The 13,283-nt window shown below is 43.4% G+C and overlaps 1 protein-coding gene across 1 annotated transcript in view; it reads left to right on the top strand.

The window, feature by feature from the left end:
* Positions 1-9,177, top strand: part of QSOX2 (quiescin sulfhydryl oxidase 2) — a 60,997-nt gene extending 51,820 nt beyond the window's left edge. Inside the window, exon 12 of the mRNA XM_015405456.1 lies at positions 8,422-9,177. Within this exon, the coding sequence (XP_015260942.1) occupies positions 8,422-8,963 (542 nt within the window). The 3' untranslated portion in view covers positions 8,964-9,177. The remainder of the gene's footprint in view (positions 1-8,421) is intronic.
* Positions 9,178-13,283: the final 4,106 nt, after the last annotated feature.

Raw genomic sequence — 13,283 nt, 5'->3', positions numbered from 1 at the left:
CTGGAGATTTTGGGCACCTACTTTACTCTTTTTAATTGAACTCTTAGTTGGAAGATGAAAATATTTCATGTAAATCTAATTTCACTTTCTGTTTATATGCAGATGATGTGTTTAATTTCTCAATATGTGTTCAACTATAAACATGCTTTAAGTACTTTTTATATGGAAGTAATCCTTCTAAATGTAAAAATGGATAGTATTGGAAAACAGAAAATGGTGTCTAACATATCCCAAAAGACAAAATCTCACTTTTTCTGAAATAGCAGGTAGAATAAGTAGCTAAATTTCTGTCCCAGAGAGAGGTTTTAATTCAAATCTGGTTTATTTATTTATCATATGGCAGAGTTACACACAGCAAGTATGTAATAATATAAAATGTGTAACCAAATTGATACAACGGGTATGCTGACTGACTGGCAGTCCCCCAAAATACTAATATCTAGATTTTCAATCCACTCAGTCGTAGCTTTGGAAAGTTCAAACAGCTCCATCACATCTCTCTGGAAAGCATGATGCTCACATTCCTGTGACAGATGGAAAATACTTTGGCAGGCTGCACCACAATCGCATTTGGTTCCTGGTATTTTGCCACATTTAAACAATAGGTCTTCAAAACTGCAAAAGCCTGTTTGAATTCTGTCAGCCGTCTTCCATACTTTACATGGCAAGTCAAATCCTGAGGGCATGTCAGATTTGGACCCTTGCCTGGTCATTGGGTCACTATACATGCATGTCTGAGTCTCTGATGTACATAGCTTTGCTTTGCTGAATGTTATCACATCTGCTTATGCCTATAGTTCCCAAGGATCATGTAGCACCTGCTAGCTAGGTTTCAGTCTGTCAGCAAGTATCCTCCTCTGAACATAAGGGTTAGGGTTAGGGTTAGATGTTGGATCAGGCCAAAGGCCCATCTAGTCCAACACTCTGTCACACAGTGGCCAAAAATACCAGGAGCCATCAGGAGGTCCACCAGTGGGGCCAGGACATTAGAAGCCCTCCCACTGTTGGCCCCCCCAAACACCAAGAAGACAGAGCATCACTTGCCCCAGAGCCCCTATCTATACCTTGTGGCTAATAGCCACTGATGGACCTCTGCTCCATATGCCTATCTAATTCCCTTTTGAAGTCTTCCATGCTTGTAGCCACCACCACCTCCTGTGGCAGTGAATTCCATGTGTTAATCACTCTTTGGGTGATACTTTTATATGCTGATGACGCTGTTATTCTTTCTAGAACCTCAATTGGCCTGAGAAGGGCATTAAAAAGGTTTGCCAGTTATTGTAGTGAACAGAAATTGATTATTAACTATCAGAAGACGAAGGTGATGGCCTTTGGCAGGAGACCTAAGTTAAGAAAGTGGAGTGTAAATGGTCAGAATCTCACACAGGTAACCAACTTTCGTTACCTTGGCATGATTATCCAAGCCTCGGGCTCTAAATTCGCTCATAGTCAGGCAGCAGCATGTACGGGTGAGAAATCCGCCCAAGGTATACTCAAGTTTTTCCGTTCTACAGGGGGCTATTATGTGCCAGCAGCACTGAAACTCTTTAAGGCTAAAACATTAGCCCAGATGCTCTATGGGACGCTACTTGGAGCGTCATCTTCTTGTTATGCCCCACTAGAGCTGGTTCAATCGAAATTCTTGAGATCAGTGCTCCAAGTCCCAAGGTGTGTTACAAATGCAATGGTACGGCTAGAGACTGGCATGATGAAAGTTGAAGCTAAGATCACCTTGCACTCTATTTTTCTCTGGTTAAAGATAAACCTAAACCCATGTGGCCTTGTGCCCTTAATCCTGACTGACGATTACCAATCTGAATGGCTGACCCATACTATTCGGAAAATTACATTACTAGGGTTTTCCCCCCAAGAGCTTTTGGATAGGGGTGGTGTTCAAGCTAAGCTAGTGCTCAGGCAGAGGATTGAAGACATCGAACGCCAACTGGACGTACAGGCGACCCCTGCCTTTTTAGCGCCATACAGTAGTAAATATATGGTTGCTCAAGCCCCATACTTATCCATGCACGGAATGCTGTTACCTTCCCACCGAAGTGGTACCTATTTATCTACTTGCAATTTCTTGCTTTCATAAGAACATAAGAGACGCCAATGTTGGATCAGGCCAAAGGCCCATCCAGTCCAACACTCTGTGTCACACAGTGGCCAGAAATACCAGTGCCATCAGGAGGTCCAGCAGTGGGGCCAGGACATTAGAAGCCCTCCCACTGTTGACCCCCCCCCAAGCACCAAGAAGACAGAGCATCACTTGCCCCAGAGCCCCTAGCTATACCTTGTGGCTAATAGCCACTGATGGACCTCTGCTCCATATGCTTATCTAATTCCCTTTTGAAGCCGTCCATGCTTGTAGCCGCCACCACTTCCTGTGGCAGTGAATTCCATGTGTTAATCACTCTTTGGGTGAAGAAGTACTTCCTTTTATCCGTTCTAACCCGACCGCTCAGCAATTTCATGGAGTGCCCACGGGTTCTTGTATTGTGAGAAAGGGAGAAAAGTACCTCTTTCTTTACCTGCTCTTTCCCATGCATAATCTTATAAACCTCGATCATGTCACCCCTCAGTCGTCTTTTCTCCAAGCTAAAGAGCCCTAAGCGCTTTAACCTTTCCTCATAGGGAAAGTGTTCCAACCCTTTTATCATTCGAGTTGCCCTTTTCTGCACTTTTTCCAAAGCTATAATATCTTTTTTAAGGTGTGGTGCCCAGAACTGCACACAGTATTCCAAATGAGGTCTCACCATTGATTTATATAGGGGCATTATTATATTGGCTGATCTGTTTTCAATACCCTTCCTAATAATCCCCAGCATAGCATTTGCCTTCTTTATTGCAGTCACACACTGTCTCGACATTTTCAGTGAGTTATCTACTACAACTCCAAGATCTCTCTCTTGATCAGTCTCTGCCAGTTCAGACCCCATCAACGTGTATTTATATTTAGGATTTTTGGCTCCAATGTGCATCACCTTGCACTTGGCCACATTGAACCCCATCTGCCACATTGATGCCCACGCACCCATCCTTGACAGATCCCTTTGGAGTGCCTCACAATCCTCACTGGTTTTCACCATCCTGAACAACTTCGTATCATCCGCAAATTTAGCCACTTCACTGCTTACTCCCAACTCCAAATCATTAATGAACAAGTTAAAAAGCAGTGGACCAAGTACTGATCCCTGCGGTACCCCACTGCTTACCTCCCTCCACTGAGAAAATTGCCCATTTATACTCACTCTCTGTTTTCTATTAATTAGCCAGTTTTTGATCCATAAAAGGACTTTTCCTTTTATCCCATGATTTTTGAGCAACATGGGTTCTGTAAGGGAAGATCTTGTCTCACTAACCTGTTAATGTTCTTTGAGGGGGTGAACAAACATGTGGACAAGGGGGATCCAATAGATATTGTTTACCTTGACTTCCAGAAAGCTTTTGATAAAGTTCCTCATCAAAGGCTCCTAAGTAAGCTCAAAAATCATGGGTTAAAAAGCCAAGTGCAAGGTGATGCACATTGGAGCCAAAAATCCTAAATATAAATACACGTTGATGGGGTCTGAACTGGCAGAGACTGATCAAGAGAGTCCCTACGGCAGCAGTTCGAGGATCCCCTGGAGCAGGAGAAAGCCTGGAACCGCCTACGGGAGGTGCGACAAAGAAATCGCGCCGTCCAGGAGTATTCTGATGACTTCAAAGCCTGTTCCGCTAAGCTCAGACTGGCCGGAGGAAGTGCTAGTGGAGTTTTACCACGCGGGGTTGAATGCTCGGATTTTGGAGAAAATACTGGAGCAAGGACCCCCTCATGGATCACTGCCTTGTCGTGGCGAGGGGGCTTGCATGGTTCGATGAGGCTGTGGGCTATGCCGTGGAGGGCCACCCAAAATGGACCGGCCCAAGCAGAGAACTCAGACCAAGCGTGATCCCCTGGAGAAGGTAATGGCAACCCACTCCAGTATTTTTGCCAAGAAAACCCCATGGACAGTATCAAAAGGCTAAAAGATATGACGCCGGAAGATGAGCCCCTCAGGTCGGAAGGTGTCCAATATGCTACTGAGGAAGAGCAGAGGGCAAGTACAAGTAACCCCAGAAAGAGTGAAGCGGCTCGGCCGAAGCCGAAAGGATGCTCAGTTGTGGATGTGTCTGATGGTGAAAGGAAAGTCCAATGCTGCAAAGAACAATACTGCATAGGAACCTGGAATGTAAGATCTATGAATCAAGGTAAGCTTGACGTGGTCTAAAATGAGATGGCAAGACTGAACATCAATATCTTAGGAATCAGTGAACTAAAGTGGACAGGAATGGGCGAATTTAACTCAGAAGACCATTATATCTACTACTGTGACCAGGAATCTTGTAGAAAAAATGGTGTGGTAGTCAACAAAAGAGTGCAGGGGTCAGTACTGGGATACAATCTCAAAAATGACAGAATGATTTCTGTCCGATTCCAAGGCAAACCATTCAACATCACAGTAATCCAAGTCTATGCCCCAAGCACTGATGCAGAAGAGGCTGAAGTGGACCGGTTCTATGAAGACCTACAACACCTTATAGAACTAACACCAAAAAATGATGTCCTCATCATCATAGGGGACTGGAATGCTAAAGTAGGAAGTCAAAAGGTAACCGGAATAACAGACAAGTTTGGCCTTGGAAAGCAAAATGAAGCAGGGCAAAGGTTAACAGAGTTTTGTCAAGAGAACACACTGGTCATAGCGAACACCCTTTTCCAACAACCTAAGAGACGACTCTACACATGGACATCACCAGATGGGCAACACCGAAATCAGATTGACTATATAATTTGCAGTCAAAGATGGAGAAGCTCTATCCAGTCAGTAAAAACAAGACCTGGAGCTGACTGTGGCTCAGATCATGAGCTACTCATTGCAAAATTCAGACTTAAACTGAAGAAAATCGGGAAAACCACGAGGCCATTCAGGTTTGACCTAGATCGCATCCCTGATGAATATACAGTAGAGGTGAAGAATAGATTCAAGGGTCTGGATTTGATAGATAGAGTGCCTGAAGAACTATGGACAGAGGTTCGTGACATCGTACAGGAGGCAGCAATCACCACCATACCAAAGAAAAAGAAATGCAAGAAAGCAAAATGGCTTTCTGATGAGGCTTTACAAATAGCAGAGGAAAGAAGGAAAGCGAAAGGCAAAGGCGAAAAGGAAAGATTTACCCAACTGAACGCAGATTTCCAGAGAACAGCAAGGAGAGATAAGGAGGCCTTCCTGAATGAACAGTGCAAAGTAATAGAAGAAAACAATAGAATGGGAAGGACTAGAGATCTCTTCAAGAAAATTGGAGAAATCAAGGGAGCGTTCCATGCAAAGCTGGCCATGATAAAGGACAAAAACGGTAGGGACCTAACAGAAGCAGAAGAGATTAGGAAAAGATGGCAAGAATACACAGAAGAACTATACAAGAAAGACCTCGATGTCCTTGACAACCACGACGGTATAATCACTGACCTCGAGCCAGACATCCTGGAATGTGAAGTTAAATGGGCCTTAGAAAGCATTACTAACAACAAAGCTAGTGGAGGTGATGGTATCCCAGCTGAGCTATTCAAAGTCTTAGAAGAGGATGCTGTTAAAGTTCTGCACTCCATTTGCCAGCAAATTTGGAAAACGCAACAGTGGCCACAGGATTGGAAAAGATCAGTATACATTCCAATCCCAAAGAAGGGCAATGCCAAGGAATGTTCAAACTATCGCACAATTGCACTCATATCACACGCTAGCAAGGTCATGCTCAAGATCCTACAAGCTAGGCTTCAACAGTACGTGGATAGAGAACTACCAGAAGTACAAGCTGGGTTTCGAAGAGGTAGAGGAACGAGAGATCATATTGCCAACATTCGCTGGATTATGGAGAAAGCAAGAGAGTACCAGAAAAATATCTACTTCTGCTTCATTGACTATGCTAAAGCCTTTGACTGTGTGGATCACAACAAACTATGGCAGGTCCTTAAAGAGATGGGAGTACCAGACCACCTCACATGTCTCTTGAGAAACCTGTATAAGGGCCAAGAAGCGACAGTTAGAACCGGATACGGAACAACTGATTGGTTCAGCATAGGAAAAGGAGTACGACAAGGATGTATACTGTCACCTTGCTTATTTAATATATATGCAGAGTACATCATGCGAAATGCTGGCCTGGATGAATCACAAGCGGGAATTAAGATTGCTGGGGAAAAGATCAACAACCTCAGATATGCAGATGATACCACTCTAATGGCTGAAAGTGAAAAGGATCTAAAGAGCCTCTTGCTCAGAGTAAAAGAGGAGAGCGCAAAAGTGGGCTTGAAGCTCAACATCAAAAAAACTAAGATCATGGCATCCGGCCCCATCACTCCTTGGCAAATAGAAGGGGAAGCTGTGGAAGTAGTGACAGACTTCACGTTCCTGGGATCCCAGATCACCGCAGACTGTGACTGCAGCCATGAAATTAAAAGACGCCTGCTCCTTGGGAGGAAAGCGATGGCGAACCTAAACAGCATGATAAAAAGTAGAGACATCACCCTGCCAACAAAAGTCCGCATGGTCAAAGCAATGGTATTCCCAGTAGTCATGTATGGCTGCGAGAGCTGGACTATAAGGAAGGCCGAGCGCCGAAGAATAGATTCTTTTGAACTATGGTGCTGGAGAAGACTCTTGACAGTTAGAACTGGATATGGAACAACTGATTGGTTTAGCATAGGAAAAGGAGTACGACAAGGATGTATATTGTCACCTTGCTTATTTAATATATATGCAGAGTACATCATGCGAAATGCTTGCCTGGATGAATCACAAGCGGGAATTAAGATTGCTGGGGAAAAGATCAACAATCTCAGATATGCAGACGATACCACTCTAATGGCAGAAAGTGAAGAGGACCTAAAGAGCCTCTTGGTCAGGGTAAAAGAGGAGAGCGCAAAAGTGGGCTTGAAGCTCAACATCAAAAAAACTAAGATCATGGCATCCGGCCCCATCACTCCTTGGCAAATAGAAGGAGAAGTCGTGGAAGTAGTGACAGACTTCACGTTCCTGGGATCCCAGATCACCGCAGACTGTGACTGCAGCCATGAAATTAAAAGATGCCTGCTCCTTGGGAGGAACTTTTAAGCTGATGAGATCTGTTTATTTACTGTGCGCCAAATTACTGCGTTCCAAATAGTTACACAACTATTTGATATCCGATTGATTTAGGAATATAATCTGAAGCAAAGTATTTTAATTCTTACATTATCTCAACTGTTTAATGAAAGCTAAAGATAAAGTCTGACATTTTAGAGAGGATAAGGGGAAGTAGCACTCTTTGACAGTCTGCATGGTTTTAATTGGCTGAAGGGATAATGATCTACTAAAATTGGAACTTTTAAGCTGTTGAGAACTGTTTATCTATTATGTGTTTCTACACCTGATTTACATTGTTATTTGATACCCAATTGATTTATGAATATAACCTGAAGCAAAGTACCTCCAACTTTTGCATTCTCTTGACTGACTAATGAAAGCTATAAAACATGGACTTTTAATCTGAAACAATTTACTCCCTGTACATGTAATGTCCTAATTGAAGGGGGATGAAAAGATATGGGCAGTCTGAATTTTTAGAGAGGAATTGCAGGGAAAATATAATTAATGGGTTACTTATTTAGAGAATGTGTATGGTGTTAACTATTTTGAGAGAGAAGACCAGATGTTGCAGGACAAGGTGAAAGCTATATGGCTCTGTCAGTGTGAGAGCTGGATTGTAGGGGAAATATAACATATTATGTTTAGGCCTGCTAGTTAATGGGATTTTGAAAACTAACAGTGTTAAAGATGTGAAAGAATATTTAAAGGGACTAGATTGTTAATTTAGAAGAAATATATGCCTTCTTTAGCATAGTTAAACTGCTAAATTATGACTGTTTCTTTTCTGCTACTTTTATATTGACATAAAATAGAATAATAATAGTATAATACTGATAAAATGAAATATAGTAGATAGAATATTGATGAATTAGTTTTACAAAGGGAATAGATACTTGGTTTAATAGTGTAAGTTATTGAATATAAAATAAAATGGGGGAATGGGAATCTGTATGCAACTATGATGATGTGAGCGAGATATTTGGCTTGCTATTTTAAAATGTATGGGTCTTTTCTATGTAACTTGTTAAAAAATAATAAACTTTGCCCAATCTGGGCAAGTAAAAAAAAAAATTGTTCTTTTGATTGCATTGTACTGTATTTGATTATATTACAATCCAAAATAGCCTTAAAGTTAGCATAATTTCCTGTTTGTATTGAACATCTTGATTTTAGTTATCTGACCTGGCTAATGAAAATCTGTGATATTCTTTCCTGTACCTTCATTGAATGTTATCTAGTGTTGACGTTTTTCCGTTTCCTTTTTTTCTGCTGATAGGTGATTTGAGTGAAGATCCAAAATATCCAAAAGTTCAGTGGCCAACTCCAGATGTTTGTCCCACGTGCCACGAAGAAATTAAAGGCTTGCATACCTGGAACAAAGTCCAAGTGCTGCAGTTTCTGAAGCATCACTATGACCGTGACAACATCTTGTATGCGTACACAGAAGGCCGTGGAGACCTTAATGAGAAAGAACTCTGGGAAGACAGAAAGAACGCTTTAGTTAAAAAACAAAGCAGAAGTCATGATAACAAAATCCCAGACCCAGAGAAACTGTTAGATTCAAAATTGGGAGTCCTGGATAGACTGACAGTGCAAGACATCCCTAAAGCCAGAGGTAGCAAGGCCGCTGTGGAGTCATTCGCTGAGAAGGAGATGAAACAGGGTGTATCATTCTTGGGGGTTGGATTCTCTAACGTCGATATGAGTCTCTGTGTGGTCCTTTATGTAGCATCATCCTTGTTTTTGATGGTTGTTTTCTGCTTTTTCCGCATGAGGTCCAAGCATTGGAAAGTGAAACATTACCGTCCTTACGTGTAGAGCTGCAATTGGGAGTCAAGAGTCATGCTCTAAAGTGTCTGGCTGTGCCTAGATGAAGCTTTAATATTTATGATCAGGGATTTCTTACTACACAGTATTTTTGAAAAGGTGTTTTCCCTCCTTACAGTGGGTGTTCATTTGTTCCAGTGTACCACTCTTGGATCCCAAACATCCCTGTAACAAATATATATATTTACTTAAGAAACATTAAAATGTTTCTAGCAGGTATTCGTTGTCTGTCTGATTTGTTCTGCCAGATGAAGAAGTGTGTGAAAGAATGTAAGCCAAGCTTTGAAAATGCAATGGCATATATTTTATTGAGCAACCAGCCCGTGATGTACTTTGGTTTGCACGTTGTCTGCTTCTGGAGGCTTTATTTATGAAAATATTTCTTACCCTTATTTCTAACCCTTCTTTCCTTTGTGGTTCAGGGCAGCTTCACACATCCATGTGTAAAATGTACAGAATACCATAAAACCCCAAATACCACACTTCCCTTGCCCAGATGCCTGCCTGTAAAAACCCTGGCAAACGGAGCGGTCCAGCAGCGCCTCATGAAAAGGCCACTTCCTCAGGAACTCTGTCCCATGAGATGGAAGCTACAGTGAGGAAAGCGCAAGTTCTGCTTGATGCCAGAAAAGCTACCCTAAGCCAGACAAGCAGCATGAGGACACACAGAAGGAGGTTTCAGATCTAAGGGTCTTCAGCTGTGAAGGGATTAAAGGTCAGAACCAGCACCTTCCTCCAGGTGTGCAGGTCTTTACTGTTTCCTTATCAGCCTGTCAATCCTGGTTCTGTAAGGACTCCGCTCCACAAATTAACATTAATGTCTACTGAGCAATCAGGTGAGTGCTTCATCTTCTCTCTACAGCTGTCAAGCCAGTTTGTAGTGTAGTCAGGGTCCTTAGTCAGGTCACGCAACACAGGTAAGAAGGTAACTGTGTATTGATAGATCCAGTACTAAAGACACGTGTACAGCTTGTGTCAGGAATGGCCGTCAGCACTAGGGCCTCTGACTTATACTAAAATCAAACATCCCCCCCATGTAAGCATGAGCCAATGGATACATCTCGCGCAAGCGGGCAAAGCAAGCGGGCAAAACGAAAGAGCCGTTAACTTTCCCAGCCAAGTAAACTGCAGCTGGAGCATCTACAAGGTCAAGCATAAGATAGCAAACAGTTGGTGAGCCAGAGAGAGATGAGACAGAAAACAGGAGGGCACCCCTCCACATTCCAGACCCATGACTGGGCTACCTGACATCCTGATCCTCCCAATGCCTCCCCCTCCCCCCAGGTTTCTCCGGAAAGCAGCAATGGCAGCATTTAAGGAGGCGGGGAGCGGAAACATGTTCCTCCGCCACCCATTCTCGGTGTTGAGGACCAAAGTCCACCCATTCAATCAAATAAAACAGCTTGTTGTGTTTCAGCTTCGAGTCCATTATATCAGCAACTTCATAATGCGGTTCGCCTTACACCATCAGGGGAGGGGGACTGAGTCGTTGCGGCCGCCACACGTTTGGCCCAGGATCACGGCGGAGGAGGCTGAAATGGAAAACGGAATGCAAATGTTTAGGCAAATGTTTAGGCAAGTCAAGTTCTACAGCCACTTCATTGATTTTCCACTTAACTTGGAACAGCCCTAGAAATTTCCACCCCATTTTGCGGCTGGGTCAAAGACCCTTGATGTTCTTGGTGGACAGATAGACTGAGTCCCCAGGCTAAACGTTCCAGCTGTCTTGAGTGCTTCTTGTCTGCCTGAACTTTGTAAGCCTGCTTGGCTTTGTCCAAGGTTTTACATAACACCAGCCAGGCATCCTTGAGGCGTTTACACCAGTCCCCCACCTCCGCCTCTGGTAAAGCAACCTTTGAGAGGAATGGGAGAGGTGGAGCCTCGTAGCCATACACCGCCATGACAGGCATTGTTATAACAAAACTCGGCAAGGAGGAGAAGCCCCTCCCAATCATCCTGTTGGAAGTTCATGAAATACCTGAGGTATTGTTTGAGTGTTTGACACGTTCCGTTTTCCCGTCCGTTTCGGGGTGATAGGTGCACTACTCAAGCCCTGTTCCACCCCCAGAAGTCCCATCAGTTCCCCCCAAGACTTGGAAACAAATTGTGCCACCCTATCGGAGATTATCTTCCGGGGCAATGTGTGTAACCGGAAGACATGTTGAAGGAACGCCTTAGCCAGAAGGTGAGCCGTCGGTAGCGTCTTAAATGGGTTAAAATGAGCTTGTTTGGAAAACAAGTCCACCACCGCCCAAATAGCTGTTTTACCCCTGCTGGGTGGCAAATCCATGATGAAGTCCATGGGCCCACAAAAACCATAGGGAGCGGGCCCCACGGTAGCTACACGCCTGGGCATGAACTGAGAAAATTTAGCCATTTAAACCTAACAGAGGGGCAGGTGAGCCTGCCTGCTGTTCGGCTGACAGGCCTGGAAGCCAATCCATTGATCCCTTTTAAATGCTTTCTGTACTCGCTGAGTTGTGGTGCTGCAGCAGTGCAACTTGGCAAGTGAACTCAAGATGATCCCCATAGGGTATAATGGAAACAAAAAAATTCAGATTTCCTGAATATTTACCCTAATCCCAATACAATACTGATACTGGGATTCGGGAATATTTGGGAATACCCAAATTGGGAAAATATAAAAAATTTTTGCAGAATAATAAAAAGCCCACTAGCACCTTTAATACTAACAAACTTTATTATAGCATAAGCTTTCGAGAAACACAGTTCTCTTCATCAGATGCATGGAGAGTATGCAGAAACTGGCCAGAGATATATAGTCCAACGTATCATCAGTGATCTACAGCCCATCCTAGAAAATGATGTCTATCTCACACAAGCCCTGGGTGGAAGACCTCTCCTTGACTACAGACAGCCCTCCCAACCTCAAACGACTTCTCACTAACAACCATGAACCATCTAACAGTGTCACCAACACAGGAACCAGACCCTGCAACACACCCAGATGCCAACTCTGCCCACATATCTACCCAGAGAATACGATTACAGGACGTAATGGCATCACCTACACAATCTCTGGCTCTTACAGCTGTTCATCCTCCAATGTGATATAAGCTCTCATGTGCCAACAATGCCCCTCTGCCCTGTACATAGGACAAACCAGCTAACCTCTACGCAAAAGAATAAATGGACACAAATCTGACATAAAAAATGGCAATATCCGGAAACCAGTGGGAGAACACTTCAGTCCCAGGACATTCCAAATGGCATCAAGTGTCTTTGCACACAATTCACATAGCAATGGCATCAAGTGTCTTTGCACGCAATTCACATAGCAGGGTTAGACAATACCAGGGCAGATTTACTGTGCTGAATTGGTTCCCCTACTTAGCACGTTTTAATGTGTTGCCCTCTGCAGTACTTCAAGGGAAATTTACAAAGATTCCTTACGCACAGGGGTTATGTGATTGTGGAAGAAAGGAAGTAGAAAGTATTGAGCATGTCCTTTTGTATTGTGATTATTATGCTGACATTCGGGTTAAGTATTTCGTTCGGTTGTTAATGGATTTAATAGTCTTTTTCTTCTTTCCTCGAAAAATGCTGTAACTGTTGAAACAGTGGCAACTTTTTTGTATATGGCTTCTAAAAAGTGAGATATGTGTTAACTGTATTGAGTACTCCTTATTTTTTGTATACTTCTTCGTGCATAATGCCAATAAAGGTGGTTGTAGGTATGTATGGTTCCCCTACTCATGAGTGGCCAATTAGTCTGAAATGTATTTCCCCTATTTTTGCTGAGTGGGGTTTCCCCACGGTAGATTTTTTTTTCTTCACAAGCCTTAATCTTAAGGCTCCACTCTTTTGTTCCTGGGCAGGGATCAACCCCCAGTCATCAGGGGATATGTTCCGGATGCCTTGGGTGAGCACACTATTATTCCTGTTGATAGGGTGTAGGCCAAGATCCACAGAGAGAGGATGAGTTGTATTTTAATCACTCCTTTCTGGTGTCGCCAGATTTGGTTCCATATTCTTCTTCACCTGTCTCAGGGCAGACCTGCAGTATCAGACTTCCTACAAATTGGGAATGCGTTACACCATGGGGTCGAGCGCCTCCGCCTAACTGCATGGCTCGTCAGTCCACACCACTAACTTTTTCACAGTCAGCATCAAACTTTATCTTTAATGCCTGTAAGCCTTTCACCAGACTCTTATAGCCACGGGTGAGTTCTCATTTCAGTGCCCTTTTCCCGTAGAGACTCATTGCAGTGGCTCAGGAGAACTGAGGGAAAGGGAGCACCTCCTCCTGGAGCTCATGACCCTTTGAGCAGGAAAATGGCTGCTAGATCG

Source organism: Gekko japonicus, unplaced genomic scaffold (genome assembly GCF_001447785.1).
Source record: "Gekko japonicus isolate JY-2015 unplaced genomic scaffold, Gekko_japonicus_V1.1 scaffold1059, whole genome shotgun sequence".
NCBI lineage: Eukaryota > Metazoa > Chordata > Lepidosauria > Squamata > Gekkonidae > Gekko > Gekko japonicus.
The sequence above is the reverse complement of the archived record's forward strand: the minus strand, read 5'-3'. Positions and strand labels throughout refer to the sequence as shown.